The sequence below is a fragment of the Platichthys flesus genome, chromosome 5, assembly GCF_949316205.1.
Source record: "Platichthys flesus chromosome 5, fPlaFle2.1, whole genome shotgun sequence".
In the NCBI taxonomy this organism is placed as follows: Eukaryota; Metazoa; Chordata; class Actinopteri; order Pleuronectiformes; family Pleuronectidae; genus Platichthys; species Platichthys flesus.
This window is the reverse complement of record NC_084949.1, coordinates 19,000,445-19,021,660: the sequence shown is the minus strand read 5'-3', so window position 1 is coordinate 19,021,660 and position 21,216 is coordinate 19,000,445. Positions and strand designations below refer to the sequence as shown.

General features: G+C 42.5%; 2 protein-coding genes across 2 annotated transcripts; both read left to right on the top strand.

Annotated features, from left to right (window-relative positions):
* Positions 1-281: 281 nt before the first annotated feature.
* On the top strand, positions 282-7,094 carry mogs (mannosyl-oligosaccharide glucosidase). The gene is made up of 5 exons (XM_062388536.1): positions 282-683; positions 1,718-2,081; positions 2,565-2,788; positions 2,904-3,103; positions 4,410-7,094. Exons 2-5 carry the CDS (start codon positions 1,733-1,735, stop codon positions 6,178-6,180), a joined length of 2,544 nt encoding a protein of 847 aa, XP_062244520.1. The 5' UTR covers positions 282-683; positions 1,718-1,732; the 3' UTR covers positions 6,181-7,094.
* Positions 7,095-17,131: 10,037 nt separating this feature from the next.
* On the top strand, positions 17,132-20,968 carry LOC133953347 (early growth response protein 4). The gene is made up of 2 exons (XM_062387231.1): positions 17,132-17,486; positions 17,740-20,968. Exons 1-2 carry the CDS (start codon positions 17,330-17,332, stop codon positions 19,071-19,073), a joined length of 1,491 nt encoding a protein of 496 aa, XP_062243215.1. The 5' UTR covers positions 17,132-17,329; the 3' UTR covers positions 19,074-20,968.
* Positions 20,969-21,216: the final 248 nt, after the last annotated feature.

Here is a 21,216-nt window from a genome sequence, read left to right as displayed (position 1 = left end):
TGAATTTCTCCAAAATGATACAGTAAATATGCTTGATACTGAATGAGTGTACAGTCTGGATGGTCCTGAGCACAACTGTGTCAGCCTTTGTCAGAAATTATGGAATAAAGGGATTTTACAGTAGCATAAAAGATTGGCTCGCTCCGTATCATGGACTACCGTACACTGTGTAATACGGGCGCACTTGAAATCAGGAAAAGACGAACGTCTGCTCACTTGACAACGAAAAGACGAACGTCTGCTCACTTGACCGCAGTATTTTGAGAGCCAGTTTCGCGATATTATAAATGCACCATGACTATATGTAAAAACTAAAAATTGCCGATTTTATCAGTAACTGTAATTTCAACAGAAAGTGTAATTCAAGGGTATTCAACCATAACTTCTCCGTGTTTTCATTTATGTTAATGATGTATGTATGATATTCATTTCAAACTTTATGGCAATATAAAACAAAGGAATTGTGACGGTCACATAAATGATGTAGAGCCGATGGAACAATAAACAGATTGAATCGTCAAAACAAAACATTTGCTCGAGCTGTCAGTGTTCCAGTCTTTTTTCAACTGACGGCACGCGAAGGCATCTCGAGGAGCAGAGCCCACGTCAGTGAAGGAACCAGGAAGTAGCTCGTAAGCTAGCATCGGAGGATGAGCAGCTGAGACTCCGCAGCTTCTCCACAGGTCTGTGGTCGGTTTCCTCTATGCACATTAAACTAGAACCAGGCCCCGGAAGCGTGTAGGGTCACGAGCTGACTGACTAAATGTGTATTATGTTGAAACAGCGGGTTCTTTGAAGCTAAAAGTAACGTTAGCACTACAAGCGCGCAGCCTCACCACTACGTTGCATTACCGGGTTGATTCGGCGGGTGAACCGGGTGTCGGTGGTCTTATACCGGGTGTCGGTGGTCTTCTGCCGGGAGGCTGTGTACGTACGAGTTTAACGGAAAGTTACATGAGCAAAACCCGCATCCGCCATAATGCACCATGCGAAGTTAACGTTGGCAAGAGCCGCTGTTTCTAGCCTGAGACGCTGCAGTAGGGATCCTGCAAGACCAAGCACAGAAATCAGAATGTCATCTATAGATATGCTAATAATTATGACATGTAAATACCAGCGATAGTTTTATTTATTGTGGTAGAGATGAAACCAGTTTCCGGTTTATTTGTTTGCACGTGGATACCAGTAGTCCACTCTAAAAACCTCAATCCGATTAATCGATCACCAGGAAATAAATCCTCAATCTTCATTTGAGCTGTTTGTCTTTTTGGTAATTTTTTCAAAAACCGTACTGTACTGACTGTCAAGTAAAGATGCAATTATTGTGGTTTATTTTCTTGTATATCTTTTATAATTCTATATTTAAAATTATTAATCAATCTGTCCTCATTGAGATTAGAGCTGGGTTATTGCAGATGTATACCGGTTAATAGGTAACAATAAATTGCGCTAAAAAAATGTGTTGAGACTTTATGCAATTTAGAAATGTTGTCTTCATTTCCATGGGCGGATCAGGAGACAATGGGCCCCTGAGCACATGCCTGTCTTAGGCCCCCCCACCTGGATCAGCCTGTCTTTCTGGTTTGGCTTGCAGTTGTGAAGTTAAACCTATAGGATATAATTAAATAAACGGGATGGACAAAACTTATAAAAGGAAATATTGTTTGGACCAGATCTCTCAAATATTTCAATCCAAGTATCCTCCTCTTGTCTCCAGTTTAAGAAGGGCAGGATGGGAAGGCAGAGGAAGAGGGTGGTGACCGGTGAAGCTGCTCCACTTCCAAGGAAAGATGAGAAGCCCCCTGCATTTCCCCGCAAGGAGAAGAAAAAGAAAGTCGACATTGGCAAAGTCTTCATCAACATCTCCATTGGCCTCTGCATATTCAGTCTGATCTGGTTCTTCTACGCCATCTACATGCGGTCCACCCTGGCCAAACGGGTGGTGACTCTGCATCCGTCACCGCCCGTCCTGGATGCAAACAGCAGCAGCGCTAAGGTTTCTCCAGAGAGGTTCTGGGGTTCTTACAGGCCGCAGGTCTACTTTGGCATGAAAACCAGAAGTCCCAGGTCGATTGTGACAGGTTGGTGGACACATACAGAATAAGGTTAATTAAACATTTGACACTGACAATTCGGTACAAATGTGTAATTTTAATATATATTATAGTGGGGCAGGATGATGTATATGTAGGAAGAATGTGAGCATATTTTGACGATGTTTCTCAAAAAGTATTTTAAATGTTTTTCTATGTCGATCAAATCTTCAGTGTTTCATTGCATTACATCAGGGACAAGCTGGGAAACGAGGCCAAGCACTTTTCAGATTCAAGTAAAACAATGTTATCCTGTCTGCTAATTTGCAGGACCAAAATTATTAGTTGCAATACATTTTCCAATATTAAGTAGGCGCCTTATATTATGCACTTCTGTTCTGCAAACACAGTTAGCTGGTAACAGAGTGCCGGTTACTAGTGAGTTACTTTTTGTCTGAAACTGCTGACATTTTGTGCCTAGTCTGTACAATACGGCCAAATTGATGTAATTTCATCACCACATCTCCACAGGAATGATGTGGATGCGTCAGTTTGCTGACAGGGACGTGAACTTGAGGCACACCTGTGAGCAGGGGGATCGTCTGCAAGGCTACGGCTGGATGATGCATGATGGGATCAACTTCGGTGTCCAGGAAATTCGAGACAACGATTTCACCCTAACCACAGAGTATGTTAAGAGGGCGGGAGGGGATCACGGAGGAGACTGGACCTGGAGGATCACTGCCAAGCAGCATGTGAGTTCTGCCTGTGTTTAGTCAGATTCACCGTGTGTTCAGATAACCCCTTTTAATTATTGTCTTCTGTTTGAAATAGAAATTACTTAGATTACTGTTTTTTTTTACCCACCAGAGCTCTACACCTCAAGCGCCCGACATCTCCCTAATGTTTTACGCAGCAGCCGACACACAGGGAACTCTGGAGGCTCATGTCGAGGAAAAGAGCCGCCTCGCGTCCATCACTGGCTTTTCAGAGGAGCTTGGAAACTTTAAGATCACCTTCCGAAAGCCTGTTAACGGGGAATCAGGACAAAACAACGCTAGATATGCAAGGTAAATGGATGAATATAGATCTGAACAGTATTGTGAGCCGCAACTTTCAAAAGAAAGCGATCATGAACCCGATAACAAGAGGGAATATAGTTTAGAATCAATATTCAAGAGTTTATTATCAAATGCAAAACAATAACATTAAGCAGTCACTGGCAATGAAATGCTCTCTTCTAGCAATGCTCAAGTACTTACCATCAAAAAAACTAAATTTGAATATAATAGATTTTAAATTTAATTAATAAAGTTTTATTTTATTTTAAATCAAAAATTTAAAATAGAAAATATAATATCTATATAATATATCTAAATATATAGATGACTATATGACTCAGAGCTCAATCTTATCAGGTGTAAAGATAATCTGCATAGAAAGATGACTGTTAGCAACTGTCAGCAACATCTGACTGAAAACTGTGGATAACAAATTGGCTGTTTAAATCAACAGAATATAGTTACACAGTTTGAGAGTGGGGATTGAAATAGTTCAATAATCCATCAGTGATGGAATAAAAAGTACATTTAAATAAAAACTGCAACTAGATGGCAGTAAAAGCGGGATTTTCACCATTTGCTCTATCAATTCTGTTATCACAGTTGTGATTTGCAGCATTTCAGTATTTATCACAGCTTGCATCTATATATACAGGTATAGTATATATATATTAGTATGTATGTGAAAATATGTGTTTACAAAACTAAAGAAAACTAGACCCCTTTGTTCACTGAAGCTCAACTACTGTTGTAGTATTTCTTGCACTATGGACTGTCTGCTGGCCCTTCCAACAACTTTCACAGGGAACTACCATATTTCACACAAATGTGACTTGTAACTTTGGAACTAAGGGAGGGATATGGGGGGGCGGTGGTGACCTGTAGCTATATACATTTTTTATTTAATTGAATTAGTTGCTTTGTTAATTAATGTTGTGGTAGAGGGGCAGATTCTGCTCCTTGTCATTCAAGATTTAAGATTTTGTGAGAAACCCATTATAGTAAAATAGAAAGGCAGAGTATGAACTGATAGAAATGAAAAGAATTGTATAAATTATGAGTTGGACGTAGAAGGATGGATGATGTAGTATAATTAACATCTTGAATTAGATTATTCTGTAACCAGTCATTCTGTGTCAGCATGAGACAGCAAAGGCTCAAATGTATTGTGTTAAGGCTACCTAAGCACAGCTAGGGTATAGTTCAGTTCAGTTTATTTAAAGAGTAGTGACAAACTGTGAACTACACTTTGATGATTGTTTATTAAAGATTTGAAAACACAGGACGACACATAATGATTTTCTTACCTTTTCAGTTACAACTATCTTAAGACTGTGTCTCCTGGCTTGGAGAAGCTGACTGAGATCGTGAAGCACAGCATGAACCACAGGTTTGTCTACACGCTCCCCTCTGGTGAGAAGAGGCATTACATTGCTGTCGACACCTACAAGCCTCCCCATCACCCAAACCAACAGAAAGCTCCTGACCCGAGGAAGGAGAGCGACTTCGTGGTTCACCAGGTGACTGTGCAGATGCCATTTCAGGTCGAAGTTCTGTTTGAGTCCGGAAGCTTCCATGATCGTCCGAACCAACTGGTGGGCCCAATCATGACCCAGGAGCTGGAGAAGAGGAAGGCAGAGTTTGACGCAAAGTTCGAGAGGACTTTTGGCCTTGAGAGCAAAGGTTTCAGCCAGGCACATATTCGTTTTGGCAAGGCAGCGCTCAGCAACATGTTGGGTGGAATGGGCTACTTCTATGGGCAGTCAGTGGTGCAGTCGGGCTACAATGAGTACCCGCTCCTGTACCCTGAAGGTGCTTTATTCACTGCTGTACCCTCACGCTCTTTCTTTCCCCGAGGATTCCTTTGGGACGAGGGCTTTCACCAGCTGCTGCTCAGCAAGTGGGACCCCCAGTTGACAAGAGAGGCGATTGCCCACTGGATTGACCTAATGAATATGGAGGGCTGGATCCCCCGTGAGCAGATCCTGGGTGATGAGGCTCGCAGTAAAGTTCCAGCCGAGTTTGTAGTGCAGCAGAATGAGAATGCCAACCCACCTACTCTTTTCTTAGCCCTTCAGGAACTTATCGAACAGTTCTCTAGTAATCCAGACGAGGCAGCTTCTCAGCCAACATTGCCTTTCCTTCGAAGGCTCTTCCCCCGACTGAAAACCTGGTATGAATGGTACAACACCTCGCAAACAGGACCCCTGCCCAACTCGTACCGCTGGCGTGGTCGGGACAAGGACACTAATCTGTTCCTCAATCCCAAGACCTTGACTTCCGGGCTTGACGACTACCCTCGAGCATCACATCCCTCAGCCGAAGAGCGGCATGTGGATTTACACTGCTGGATGGCGTTATCCTCAGGTATTATGGCCAGTATAGCTCGACTTCTTGGTGAGCCCCATCATGATTACGAACTTTCACACCAAGTGCTCTATGACAACAACCTGCTGAATGAGCTGCACTGGTCAGAGCAACTCCGTGCTTTCAGTGACTTTGGCAACCACACGCAGTCTGTGTCCTTGCAGCAGGAGAAGGTGTACGTACCTCCTGGTCAACCACGCCATCAGTTCCCCATAGCTCGTCTCGTGCGCTCGGTCCGCAGAGCCCCCAAGATGCAGTATGTTAACGCTTTGGGTTATGTTAGCTTGTTCCCCTTCTTACTGCAGATCCTCCGACCCGACTCGCCTAAACTAGAACATATTTTCCGAGAGATGAGAGACTTCGATAAGTTGTGGACACCCTACGGCCTGCGTTCACTCTCCAAGGCTGATCCCCTGTATATGAAGCGAAACACGGAGCATGATGCCCCCTATTGGAGGGGCCCAATTTGGATTAACATCAACTTCTTGGCAGTGAGAGCTCTCCATCACTACAGAAACACAGAAGGTCCATACAAAGAAAAGGCAGCTGCTCTATATGAGGAACTCAGGACTAACATCATCAATAACGTTTATAGACAGTATGTTGAAACGGGATACATCTGGGAACAGTACAACGACAGCACTGGCAGGGGCCAAGGAAGCCACCCCTTCACTGGCTGGTCAGCATTGACACTATTAATGATGGCTGAACAGTACTGATGCTGTTGATTTCATCTCGTGTTTTCTAAGATATACCGGTCTTCATTTATTTGGATGTGAAACAACACCATGATCAGGTGTTATGGGAATACTGCTATTTGATAAAACTCTGCTCAGAAGAACCAGCTTAAAAACTTAAATCATGATCTCATTTACACATTAATTAAGTATCGTCTGAGAGGCAATTTAAAACAATTACAGCTACCCTCACTTTGCTGTATGTTGAGTCAAGCACTGACTAGTGCTGCTTGTGTACTTAAGATGAATTTTTCTGAATGAAATCAATTTATAGACACTTTTAAATACCTGCACCAATACTTGGAAGTCCATTTCTCTGAGGGAGGATTCATGCTCTCCCACAAGATGTGAGGATGGTTTTAAATGGACATTTGTTACAGGGATTTGTCATAAGCTTTCATAGAAAATTTCACCCATAGAGATGTGCCTGATGTTTTTTATCAACATCCATAAATTATTCTCTGAGTAATCAACATCAATATTGGAGAAACACCTAACATCTTTCATTGTTAAAGAAAGTGAAAAGATCCTGGACCCACACCACTATTCAGTCGGTTCTTCCCTGACTCGTACCTCATCTTCTTCTTCAAAGTTTGTTGAAACAAGACAAACAGACGGAGGCAATACACGTGTTTTGGTTTCACTTATCAAATACGGAACTTCATTTTTTCACTTGTGCCATGTTTGTTCTGTCATAATGAAATGTGATTTTAAAAAGTTCTTTCAATCTTGCTCATCATTTCTAAAACCGCTGAAAGTCGAGGCCAAGTTCGTTAGTAAAGAAAAACAAAGAAAACAGCCATATTTTGTAACCTGTGTGCTTGACTGGCACAGAAAACAACATGGACTGTTACATTGGTCTTGTTTTGTTAAAAACAATAAACAGTTTAAATACATTTTTGTCATATTTTGTTTTGTTTGGTAGTGTTGGAAGTTTCCTCAATTTACAGAAGCAAATTGGCAATTTAAAATTGTACACACAGCTACAATCTCTGCTTGAAATGCAAGAAACAAGAAATAACCGTCCACCTACTTTCTAATTTAAGCTCGGCTGTTACTGCTCAGACCCGACACTCCTTCACACCGGTTGCTTTTAACTGTCGATCTCTGTATAGAAGATAAATCTCTCTCTGTTTGAGCTGTCGTTTCACTCTCTCACAGATAAAACAGATCCCTCCATAATCTGTCTCTGCAGCAGATGATTCGTTTGTATGTGTACTCTGGTGTTCATGAAGACAGATAAACCAACATGAAGACCAGAGAGCTGTCTGAGAGAAAATCACGTAATTCTGAAGCAGAGAAAAGAGGAAAAATTGGACACAGACAATTTGTACTGTGTTGAAAAAGCAAGACATTACTGGTGCAGAGAAACAGAGATGAACTGAAAGTTTGGAAAAGCATAACAGGCCTGATGCAGTTTTAGTAAGAGTCGTCCGACCAAATAACCTTTCTTTACTTCTGCACTCCTGAAAAATGGGGCAGTCTAATATAAATGGTTCGATGTCCCAAATTGTGAATGCCACGGAAAGGCCTTCAAAAGCAAGAACCTTTGTAGTTTTCAAGGGGATATAACTTTAATTGTTTTATGTTATAATAATATACGTCTACACCATTCTGCCTCGGTAGTTTCTCACTTTGTGCACTTCTAATATGTGTATCTTGCCAATCTTACTAAGGTTGCTCATGTCTGGATGAAATCTTAAAATGCCTCATCTACTCTAATTACAAAACCTATCAAAGTTCCTAAAAATGCATTTTATCCAATAAACACAAGCTCAATATCAAAAGAGTTGTAATATTCAGTCAAAATTTGAAAGTGTGTATGTTATCGTCATTCATGATAGAAATTTACATATTTCGACGTAATCATCATCTGCCTCCTGTTACTCAGGGACATAAACTGTTGTGTATGTGAAGTGTTGATATCACAGGATCCTCTTGATTCATCTTGCAGTTAATAACTCTAAGTTACTGTTACAGTAAGTGACTGTAGCACCAGACTCTCAAGGTACAGGTTAGCTTGTGATATTTGTTTTGTCTTTGCGGAACATTTCACAAACAAACACACACACACACACTCACACTCTATTCTCCTTGTGATGCTGTTCTTTGGAGCAGTCCCCCAGTCCCAGCACGCTACTGCTGATAAAGGGGAGAGCATGTTTAGCAAACAAGGAACACCTAGGTGTAATCAAACTCCACTTCCCCAATCCCTCCTCCTGCAGCCAGCGCTGATCACACCCCACTACCACAAACTCCTCACATGTTCAGTGCAGATGTCAACAGTCCTTCTTGCCAGTCAAAGCAGAGAGAGGCTTCGACGCGCTGTGACCTCAGCTACAGCAGCCGGGTACTCTGTCTTTTGTCAGATGGCACATTTGAAGGCCTCAAGCTGACGTCAATCTGCCGCAAGTTATTTCTTCTTTTTATTTTGCATGGTTTCCATGGTGCGCAGTTGTTGTGAGGGCTTACTGCTTAATGAACTAACATGAAAAAGGCACCGGGAGCACAAGGATAGGAAATTCTATTTCACTCCTTGACATATGCTGCCGTATATACACAGACCGGGGGATGCAGTTCCTATTAATACTTTGACACCAAATGTGAAACGTGGCTACTAAGAGCACTGATACTGGCTCTCCGTCTGTGTGTATGACCACTGGGCTCCAACCTTTGAATGGGCTCGATGTGCAGTTGTATAGTTAAAGGCTTAGCGTGGTGCATTAAGGTTGCATGACTAAAAATAGTGTCTCAGTCAGTTCCCAGAGCAGCAGATACGCTGCGGAGCCACAGATCGGTTGAGCCACATTTATGCAGAGACACAGTATGGCCTCTCTGTTTTCTCCTCATCAGAACTGTAGATACTCTTAAGTTATTGGCTCTTGTGCTCATCTTGAAAACATTTTCAGAGGAATCCTTTGGATTTGTTTTTTCCAACACTGTGAAGCTGAGAAATGTGCGCTTGTATGTGGAATCAATGATGCCTTTAGGCTCAGTCGTGGGAGACACAAGCTCATCACTTGACCCTTTGACTTGTTAACGCACGGCCCGGTTTCCAGGGATTTGGACACAGATGAGCCACGTCGTCCGCCTTTTGGCATTTCTCGAGGTGGGAAATGGAATCCACATCCCCTCAGTGCAGCTACAGTCTGGGATGCATTTATTTCTTTGAAGAGTGGCTGACAATCTGTGTGACTAAAGCACTCACTGCGCAATGCATCCCCCTCACCCAAGACCCTTTTTTCACAGCGAGATGGGATAATAGCCAAACGGCATCAGAGCTAACTAATGTGACTGCATAATAAACAGATGAGTCAGGGAGTATTCATTTGCATATCAGCCAAACCTTATCCGAGTGTCTATACGGTGAATATCCTGCGATTGCCGGATACAAGCTGCACATCGTCTGCAGCGTCCAAACGGCTGCAGCCCGGTGTTGAAATGGTCGTACTTCTCCAGAGTAGCTGTAAAGTTGTCTCATAGTTGTTAGAAATACCAGCAGCACCCTCCTGTAGCACTTGTGCTGAATGTAATTACTGGGAACGTGTGCTAGAGGGAGCTAACTAATAAGGCATTTGTGAGGGAAAGAGGCTCTTTGAATACAGCTTAGCTATCGTTTTACTTACAATGGAGAGCTACTTGGAATTAAAGCAGAGTAAGTGGATAATTATGCTAATGGCTCAATTTGGATTTAAGATATGGTGGCAGGCTTTATTTCCAACATGATCGCTGCTGCTGCGTTACAGCTTCTCTCACACGGCTTCTCTGGGCATATGTGGGCTTGTATTTTCATATTATCTCACTGGAGATGTCAGATGTTTTGTCCTGAGGCCCCATCTAATACGTCTGTGCATGAGTCCGTGTGTGTGTGTGTGTGTGTGTGTGTGTGTCTCTTCTCCGACCAACTTTTTTCTTATTTTTTACCTCCTGTACAATGAAACAAGAACTCCGGGCAAACTGGCTGAGGACTTCTGCTTCTTGTGACGTTTGCATTCTCTCGTCTTTCCTCCTTGAGCCCCATGGCTATGATCTGTTTAATGAGACAATTTTCATTATCTCATTGCTTGTTAACGCTGCTCACTTACCCTCCCAGGACAGTGTAAGAGTGTTTGTTCTCCCTGACATCAAAACAGCAGGTCTTCCTCTCTAATTGCTGTTTGGACTAGTCGTCTTTCTGCAGAATGCCCTGCAGGATCGAGCAGCTCCAGCAAACACACCGCCCTGCCTTTGCCCCCTAGAAGCTCACCGCCGAGCACCAAAGTTGCCTCAGCCAACATAGGTCTATGTATGTTATGTAAGGCCTCCCTATAAATAGGTTCACCCGCGATCTTTTGTCTTTACCTGATTCGCTCTGAGCCCAACAGTTTTTTATTTCTGGAGAGAGCTGTGGAAGCTAGTGCAATGTAGAGCCGGCCGTTTCCATAGTTACTTTTGTTAGCTGCAAGCTCTTAACATTCTTCATCTGTTTCCTCACATGTCTGCTGTAAGCTAGGCTATTTGTCTGTTGTGCGTCGCATGTCCCCGTTAATGGCTGCATGTGCATCGACAAAGCAGCCGTGGAAACAATGCGCTCTGAATTTTTAACATTCACATCTTTTCATGCACGTCGTGGTGTCACTGGATGGAAGAAAGAGCAACAAATAGAAATCAGTGTGGGTGCAGATGAGTCAGAGACTAGAGTATGTAGACCTATTACCTTCTGTTGGTCAAAAGTACATGCAATTAGTCCCATGTTGCATGATAATGATTTTGTTTAGTGGAAGTTATTGAGTTAAAGTCTAAGGGGATTGTTATTGTATCTGGTGAAGCAAACACTCTAGATTTTTGCTTTTTAACACTTAAATTAATCAAAACATTATTTTTAAATCGGTTACGGTGCAATTTAAAGAAATAATGAAAACCCACTGCCCCTGCTTCATGCATGTCTTTTGAAAATGTACCAGCAGTTAGGTAACAGCAGGTACCAGCAGCTGGAACGCGCCCAAGAATCGGACTGTCAGAGCGCTGCGAGCACAGATCCAACAGAGAAGAGGGCAAGGTGGGAGCCGGGCGATGTGCAGTGTGTGTGTGTGGAGGAGTCTGGGGGCATGGTTAGAGAATCACTGGGGCATTCCGCAATCACGATTGGAGAGCTGAATGTGATTCTTACCCATCCCTGTTGTAGAAGCAAAGAGTACAGGCGGCTGGGGACCAAAGTGGGCGAGTGAGAAAGTATTTTTGGCTCGCATGGGAAACCTGCCACACCAACAGCAGCAGCAGCATCGGGGCCTGGTACCGGGCTTCCCTAACCCACTCCCACTCTCAGAGGAAGAGCAGGAGAGAGAGATGCTCCTTCAAAAGAAGAACCACGCTTCCGCTGCTTTTATTTTTCTTATTTGTGCTGCTCTTCCGTCAATTGCCCGGTGTTTGAGTGTTGATGTAGTATATATAACTATGCAGAGCCCAACATGACAGAGCGGGAGAGGGAAAGAGAGAGAGAGGGAGAGGAAAATAACGAACTTGGCAGCTGAGGCGAGTATCTTGTATTTATAGAAAGTCGTGTTTCCGGCAGAGGTTTCTGCGTTTTTAGCACTCCCAATCCATTTTGCGGTGTCTTTACAGGCCCCATTGTATCCAGGTTTAGATTTAAGATGTTCCCTCATCCAGCGCCTTGGGGGGAGATTTGACTGTGAGACCTGTCAGAGTGTGATTTGGGGGAGGTAGATGGATTTCACCAGCTCTTGTGCAACCCTAGCTTTCGTAGGATTGCTGCAACCAATCTGCTCTGCGTCGACAAACTTTATAAAAAGGCGTTCGTCGAAAGTACCGAGCAGCACTTGAATCCGAATGCAAATGTGTGTGCTTTACGGTTTATCTGCATTTCATCGTCACATGCATGCAGACAAAGCTGTAGCCTACCTTGTTTGTTTTGTATGGCTCTCATAGGTTTGGTCCAGTGTTTCCTGCACAGCCTCTCCAGATCATGACAGGTTTAAGTGCTTTTTTGTATATTTCAAACAACGACAGCCTCTGCATCTCAGTGGATTTCCTGGTATTGATCAGGCTCTTCTGTAATTTACTTTCAAACAATGTGGGTTGTTTAGTTGGTTCAAGTGAGCTAGTATTTTTATTTTGAAGTAAGATTTACAGGCGCAAAAATGAACGTCTTTAAAGCTTGGGAGTAGAAATGAAGATGTGACACCAGAAGCATTTGTCTGAAAACTTGGTCTGAAAAGAATCTAAAGACAGTAGAGTTGTAGCCCACTGTACGCTCAATGGTCATTCCCATTGGAAATCCATGGACAAGAAACTGGCTAGTGATTTTCAATAAACAGTGAAAGTCCCCAGCTCATTCTGATTCTAACCAGAATTATAAATTCCCTTTCAGAACAGAGGGAACAATGATATCCTGAAGAAAAACAAACGATAATGGCTTTTGCAGACAATATGATGAAGGGTGAACCTCACCTCTGGACTCTAGCTGAGACTTGAGTCAAGGTCTCACACCCATGAAGAGTTTAAAAAACTCTAAACTCTAAAACTAGTTTATACAGAATGCATATTAGCTCTAATATGAGACATTGACGTGAGTTTAATTCTGGTCAATAGCTCGACCGTTGCACAGTTTTGCAAAACTCAACGCTGTCAGAATTCCAGCCCCCTGTATTATTACAAGGCCAAAGAACCGTATTAAAATCACAATAAGAAGATATAGAGCAAACGTTCCTGTCCAACCTCTCCCTCATCTCTCAGAGGGCAGTCACTCCTCACTGCCTCTTCAACTCTCGCCGGCTCCCACCTGCAAGCAACCTCCCACACCCTGTCCAGGAGTGAGGCCCAAAATAACACAGCCAGGGTTTACATATGCAATATTTAATTTATATATAAAGTATTTACCTTTCCATGTGGCAAAGGGCTTTCACTTTACTTATGAAAGTCATATTAAATATTGCATGTAAAGCAGGATTGTTTGACAGTTGCAACTGTGCATGTGTCTATAGCTCTTTATATACAGTCTATGGTCTGTGGTTATTTTGATATCTACAAGATGATAATAAAATGATGATATAAGATCATAAGAAGATTTATGCAGACATTGATGCTCCCTGGATGATGAATCCTCATGGCTTCCGTGATCCACTGACTTTTCCTGTATAGCACCACCATCAGGCTTCTGGGGGGTTTGCCTGGATGTTTTGCAACATATTCAAACACTCCATAGAATACCTCATCCTCACTTCATGTAGTGTCACCCTGGTGTTAAAACTGCAAAACTTTGAATTACATTCAAAACAAGTGACATATGTCTCATCCTCTGCTTCACTTTCTGTTTAATGCTAATAAGCATGTTAGCATAGGGCCTAGCTTATCCAAGATGGTGAACCTGGCAAAGTAATTTAACCTTCTCAATGATAGCTGGACAGAATTGACATTGTGAACATGTTAGGCTGCTGAAATAAGCATTAAGCACTTAAGCACAACATAGCATAGCCATAGACTCTAAGACTTGTTTAAAAATGCATTCAGATGCGTGTGCAATAAAGTCAGTGTGTAATTGGATGCTTTTTAATAGCACTTTGTTATTATCAAGTAATTAACTGGAATAGATGGGTGGAAAGATAAGTAGATGTCTGGATTGATTCCTCTTAATCTAAATGAGATAGAAACACCACAGGTTGAGCCTATTAGGTCAGGTTGTTTTAAAGCTTGTTTAACTTTTGCTTTATTCACTTTCCATTCCGTGGAAGTGCCAGGACATCCTTTCATTACAGAAATGTTTCATCTCCTTCCCATAACCACTCTTTGAACCTCTTTTGAAGTCAATGTCCTTTGTTAAAACATGGAGGTAACTTTGTATCGCTCCACTTTCTGTCCCCGCCAACCAAGAGACAAAAGCATTTAGTTGCACTTTTGCTCAAATGTGGGGGAAAAAAAACAAAGGCTTCCATTTAACTTCCAAAGGTATATGGAGTTACCCCTGCGCTATAATGTCAGTAAGTGCTAACATTATATAAATCCATTACTTAGTCCCTGTTCTGTGGCATTTTATGGAGGAGAGAGGTTAGCCACACTGCAGTTATCATAACAGCATCCCGTGATCTGAACTCTGTGTGATCAGATTGGTTTTAATAGACTCTGGATTACTTGGAGGCAGAACCTCAAAGCTAAACATCTCCGGGCCTGGAATTAGAGTGCACATCTGAGGTGAAAACAATTTGTTCCGGAGAATGTCACTGCTGCAAGCAAAGAGCTTATATGCTATTATCATACACTAACATAAAAAGATGACAGGGAAGCGACTCAGAGATCCTTTGATTCTTTGTCCACCGCTCAGCATTGACGGAGATAACACCAAATTTGAGTAGTCTGGTATAACCAGGCTGTTTATTATGTCTGATGGGCACTTTGCATTTGTGCTGCAGCAGACAGAGCACACTTGGTTCCACATAGACAATAAGCTGTCTCACCTTCAGTTAATGTTACCTAGAACAAAGCATACATGGATATTATTCATATGTCCTGATATGTGAGTTAACAGGAGTGGTAGTTATTGGTCAAATGCTGTCAGTATTCATGTGATATGATTTTCTGCTCTACTTTTTTCCCCCTTAGCATATATAACATTTTTACTGGTGTACAGTCATGTGCACTGGTGAAATCAGAATGATTTCACCAGTGCAGTTAGAATCAGAATGAGCTGGGGACTTTCACTGAAATGAAAGCACAATGAATTATTGGCAACAAAATGTACTTTCAATTATCAAAAATGTAAACAATACATTTATGTTGTTCATATTAGTAATAGTGACTGTTGCTCTCCAATTAATATAGCTCAATAAAAGGTACAATTTATTTCCTTATAAATGTAGTGTATACCACTACAGTATTAAATTAATGCCAGAAAGAATACTCAAGTATTCTCCAAGAGGCATATATCTTAATTAGGTCCAGGGTATACATAAGTGTACGTTGTTACTTTGTATTATTGAGAATCACTAATAGTTCACATCACTGATAAAATATTGATCTGGGGCTAACAAGCGCTTGCAGGGTTTGCATAACTCAAGTTATCCCATAAATGTGATACTTGTACATTACTTGTGCAGTATAATGTCATATCTTTGAAACTGCATGACCCCTTCTCATGTTTGCAAAAGGATCTTTGTGATTATCTTGACCGCTGCTTGTGTAAAAAGAAATGCGGCCCAGGTTTGCGGTAAAGTCATGCCAAGCCCAAGATTCCCATGAACATGGAACCGCAGGAACCATTCAGTGCAATGTAACAAGTAAAAAAGTGTTTTATCTGTTGCCGGTTCATGTGTGATTACACAGCTGAATGCTGCACCGTAGCTATCCGTGGTCCTGAACCTCCAACCGGGGCCAGAGGTCTGCTGCAGACGGCAACGTCCTATGAAAGAGTATTGACTTTTCTGTAATAGGAAGTGTAACCACGGAGTGCACCCAGCAACAGATGCGAAACTGGGAAAAAATGCTTTGGGGTTGAAATGTCATGTGAACAGTTGGGTTCAACCACTGAACACCTCAGGGGTGTTATCGACTCCCTTCAATGCTTTTAAAGGCCAGGGGTTCATTTAGACGGGGCTCTGCAGTTATTCATCCTGATGGTGTGAGTGACCATAATATCCAGCAGCCGCATGAGACGAAGGGATTTTGTGAAATTGAATTTCCTGGAAGAGGTTTTTCGGTTTAACGGCTGAAAACTTCTTGTTTTTTTGTGCGATCTGGCCAAAACTGAGGCGAGTAGGGACAGAAGTGTCAGGACACAAATCTGTTGATCTGGACAACAGGTTGTACTTGTATTTATCTCATAGTTTAGTAAGTCACTGCTAAATTGCAGAGATAGATCGATTCCTGTGGATTTGTATTACATCTTTTGATTAATCTTCCTTTGTCATGTTGCTTTTTATTCTTCACTTCAATATATCACAGCCACAGATTAACAATGTGTGGTGTCAGATCTACATACAACCACTAGTTCTGGTCCGGCAACAAAATAAACCTATATATAAATCTTTTAGAGATTTTTAGGAAAAAGAAAATAGATTAATTTTATAACCTAAATCTTCAATGATGACTCTTTAGTATCAAGGGATATATTTGCATTTTACATTATGTTCTTTGTGTATGTTTCCTTGTGTTTAGCATCCTTAATAATGTTCTTCTTTTGAATATCTGTCCTTTATTACTTAGTTTCTTGCTAATACTTTTTAATCATTACCATGTCTTACGTTATTTGTCCAACTTTTTTATACACAAACCTTTATATATGTATGACATTATTCATACCAAGCCTAAAGTTTTGATATGATTGGTGGAACACCTGAACTTGCTGTTTAGTGAAACTCTAACCAATAAATCTGTGCCATTATTTAGATATTTGCTCTTAAATGTTAAATTAGGTTCCCAGGAAGTATATAGCCTTCGTATAATAATAAGGTATAAAGAAATCAAATTCTCTTTTAGTTGACAATGAACCAAAAAAATAAGAAATTTCTTATTACCCAATTTTGATTTTAATTTGAGAGATGTGAGGCAGAGGGGTGTTACAAGGATATGCCTTCATAGTTGTACTTTAATATTCTATTTAATTGAAATGATGAATCGTCAAAGTGCCTAATAAAAAAAATCCACCATTAAACAGTGTTTAGCACTAACCGCTCGTCGCCACTTGTTGAAACGTCAGACTCCATCTCCCCAGTATGGAGCACGGGGAGGGCTGGAGGGGAGGAGACGAGGGGGGGTGGGGGGGACTCCGTCACATCCTCTGTCCTTATATGGGCATGAAGTTTACACGCAGCGGGGAATCCTCTCACTGGAGCTGATGAATGGGGAGGAGGGCCGAGGGAGCTGCCAAAGTGTATATAAGGAGAGAGAGGGGAAGTCGCTGATGTGAAATCCACAGCAAGCAAATACCGACCGAGGAGCAGAGATATAGGAAGCAAAGGAATATACCTCTTTTTTTTACACCTTTTGCCTCTGACCACTTTGGATCATTTGTTGAAAACCATCAAAGGGGGGGTTGAAAGACCAGCAATCATCTGCATAATCTCTTTTACATTTCCCCCCCCTCCTTTTAAAGAAAAGAAGCCTTTTTCCCTGGGAGAGACGGACTTCTCTAAGTGGCATCACTATGTTGAACAATATGGATTTGAATGCGAAAGATTCCTTTTATCCTCAGTTTGAGAATTGCAACAGTTCTTCGCTAGGAATGGAAAACAGCGTGCGCAAAGATAACCAGGAGGTGTACGTCGATGCAGAGCGGGGGGTACCTGCCCAGTTTGGCCACGGTGAGTTCGCATCTTTTGCACGGTCGATTAAAATGTGCATGCATGAGAATTTAATCGTGTATATTGTGAGCACAACAGGGATTAGATAACACGCACTTGTATACATGAAGGCACCGTAAAGGAATTCCTGTGCCAAAATACGCACGAATGTTTATGTAACCCAGATTTTTCTCCATCGCTTAATCTGCACTGATTCCCAAATATATAAACACTCGCGGTGACAAAGTTTTTTCTCTCATTGTGATCCATACAGAAGGAACACCTGCGACCCTCAAAACCGAAGCTTCCAACTCGGAATTTGCTTTTAACCCCTGCGAGTGCCCAAAAGACACCTACACCCTTTCCTCGCTCGCCTACTCCGGCAGTTTCTATGTTGAGGCATCTCAGGGAGCGCCGTGCAGCACCGAAACACTGCTCAACATGATCACCGAGATCGTGGGTATATCCACGCTGCCAATTTCAGAAGTGCAACAGAGCGGCAGCAGTCGCGGAACTTATCCGTCGCCTGCGCCGATGGACAGCAGCAGCGGCAATTTTGGAGACCCCGGCGTAAAGAGGCAAACCTACAGCGGCTCCGGACCCTCTCCTCCGGTGTACTCTCCGGACCAGACGTGCCAGAGGTATTCCGATGACCAGGCCGGCAGCCAGGCACAAGACCCGTCCACTTCCCTGCTCACCTTCGGCTCCCCAAGAGCTCCACACCTTAAGAATGCTGAGCCAAAGTCCGAGGCCGCGTCTTTCCCCGTCGTGGTCAAGAATGAGTTTGATAGCAGCTGCTACGAGTGGGGGGCATTTAACAAGACCGACTGTTTGGAGACGACTTTCCAGACGGAAACCTTCCCCATGTCCAGCGACTTCCCCCCCGATCAGCAGATGGATGTTAAGGAACTTTTGGACACGTTCCCCGCGATTTGTCCCAACCCAGAGATGGAGTTTAAAGTGGAGGGGGGCATCAAGCAGGAGCCGTGTTTCTCTGACACCTGTTCCCAGAGCTACTCCAGCCCCCTGTACAATAATTACCTCCCTCCCCCACCGCCGATGGGCCTCTCCTCCAACTTGAAACCCTTCCCCGAGCCCCCACAGCCATCTAATCCGTGTGACTCCTTATACACATCGCCAGCTTTACCAAGCACCATAGACTCCATCCTGTATTCTTCCTTGTTGCCAGATTCTTTCGCCCAAAGTTACACGACCCGGGTGACCAAGTCCCCCAGGGCCAGAAAGAGCCCCGCCGCCTCCCATGGCCCAGCCAAAGAGAAGCCCTTCACCTGCCCCATGGAGAGCTGCGACCGGCGCTTCTCTCGCTCGGACGAGCTCAACCGGCACATCCGCATCCACACGGGCCACAAACCCTTCCAGTGCCGCATCTGTTTGCGCAGCTTCAGCCGTAGCGACCACCTCACCACCCACACCAGGACTCACACCGGGGAGAAGCCGTTCTCCTGCGACGTGTGCGGCAAACGCTTCGCCCGCAGCGACGAGAGGAAGCGGCACGGGCGCGTACACCTGAAACAGAAGGAGAAAATGGAACTAAAGCCTCAGGTGACCGCCGCCGCGTGGCCGTTCACTCTCCCCGAGGGGATTTGAAGACAAGGCCACGTTCCCCCTCACTCGCACATGCAACATTAGGATCTTTCCGTCTTGGAAGATGAGCCCGCTGACCGCAACTTACCGTCTGAGTTGGTCTGACATGGCGAGTCCGGAGGTTTTGCGCATATTCGCTGTTTTTGTGGAGCAGAGAGGGAGTGAAGAAGTTGTGCTTCGCCTTTTTTTGCCTGCTGTGGATGTGGCTGACTCCAGGCAAAGGTGCATTATAAAAGTAAACAGCTCATCAGTGACTGGCTGCTGTTTGTGTCAGAGCCGAACCTCTCTGCTTCGACATTGCATGACTGCTGTTCAGCACCTCTTCATGTGGACAGCTCCATCCTCCATCCGCCTCCGGGCCTGGATGGTTTGCACTTACAGATTATTAACTAACGCCATTTAAGATTCTTATTTTTGGCTTTTAGCATTCTTAGAGCAATGGTTTGGACGATGTTCCTTAAGATGCATGTTTATGTCAGTGTTTCCTTTTCCTTTAACAACCACTGTCAAGCTTCTCTGTCACTGCACAGTGAGGGCAACTGACATGAATGTAGGCGAACACATTTATGGCTTCGACCATAAAGCTGTCCATCTTTGATCAAATTTAAAAACTTCTTTATCATTTAGATGTCAGTGTTTTTTGTCATTGGTCTTTGTGTTGTGTTACAATTGTTTGGATTATTACAGTTGTGAAAGATATATCATAAATGGGAAATAAATATATTTGTATTACTGTACTTCTTTGTATTTTTATAGCTAACTGTATATTTGACATTTATCACATTTGAGTGTCATTTCTAAGGTGAAATGTATTATAATGAATAATGTCTTGGTTTTTTGAGGGCTACTGTTTAGTAACACAATATTTTAAATGTTACAATTTGATATCAGAAACATTTTTGCACTTCATGCCAGTGTTGGTAGGATGAGTGCTGTTTCTTTGAACTGCTGATGTGGATTTAAAAGGGAGCAGAATGTACACTAGTTATGATGTGGCTTTTCAACCAACACATCATTTGGCAGTATGTACAGAACTGTGTTTAATCAAGTTAGACATGATGAACAAATCATATAATCATTGCTTTTGAGTAAATCAGGTAGCACACATTGCTGCAAGTTTCTGTGGACTAAACCTTGATGATGAGAAGGGTTTGACGGATGATATCTTTTACCGGAAATGAATGCTGAAATGTTCACTTTAGCAAAAATACAAAAAATACAAAATAAGATGAAAAAAATAGTATAAAACTATGTTGAGGGTTTGGTGAAATTGTCACCAACAGGGTATTGCAAAAAAGTAATTTAAATCGCCTTAAGTTATATTAACTGTTCAAGTAAAGATTTTGTACATACATAGTTTCTACAATACTTTAAATTAATATTGATGTTGTTATTTTTATGAAAAGTTTATGAACAAAATAAACATTTTCTGGAAGCAGCAAGTTTCTTGTGCATGGTTCCGATTCATCGACCAACACTTATTTCCTCTCACGCTTTGTCCAATCTGTTTCACACAGTGCAGAGACCCCCCATCGGAGAATTCACATGAGTGTATCTCTTCCCGAAATATACATTCAAACAGGCCACCTGTGGCACCACACTGCAGCCCGAGCATTAGACAGCACAGCTCTGCCCTGTGACTCACGCAGCTTTTGACTCAAGCACATTAAAGTGAATACCCCATCGCTCAGTGCTGTGGTTCTGGAACCACTCGACTTCAAATATCACTTTTCTCATGATGTAAATGCAGAGACGCACACTGAGGACGCCACGATAATCTCTACAGGAAACCTGTTAAACAGGACATTTTCTTACCCTGTCAGTGAGATGATCTGATGCTGTCGGTTTATTCATTTCTTTGTTCAGTCACTCATCGATTTTTGCAATAAAAATATAAATTTCCACTCATTTGCTGGATGCAATTATGGTCTATTATCATGTATTTTTTTTCTTCTCTTGTCAAAACTGCCTGTGCCTTCTTGTAGAAATCTCTCTCTAAAATGAGTAGAAAGACAAGGCAGTGGTGAAAGCCAATACTGCTTCTGTTGTCAATTTCTTCAAAGCAACACAATTTGTACGTGACTATATCAAGGACAGACCCCACTGGCAGTGTATTTTCATATAGTGCAAAAAATCTCACACTTTA

Coding starts and splice junctions, on each gene's coding strand:
- LOC133953347 (XM_062387231.1), top strand. CDS start 17,330: ATGTTGAACAATATGGATTTGAATGCGAAAGATTCCTTTTATCCTCAG. Junction 17,487..17,739: donor ACCTGCCCAGTTTGGCCACG/GTGAGTTCGCAT, acceptor TGATCCATACAG/AAGGAACACCTGCGACCCTC.
- mogs (XM_062388536.1), top strand. CDS start 1,733: ATGGGAAGGCAGAGGAAGAGGGTGGTGACCGGTGAAGCTGCTCCACTT. Junction 2,082..2,564: donor TCCCAGGTCGATTGTGACAG/GTTGGTGGACAC, acceptor ACATCTCCACAG/GAATGATGTGGATGCGTCAG. Junction 3,104..4,409: donor AACAACGCTAGATATGCAAG/GTAAATGGATGA, acceptor TTACCTTTTCAG/TTACAACTATCTTAAGACTG.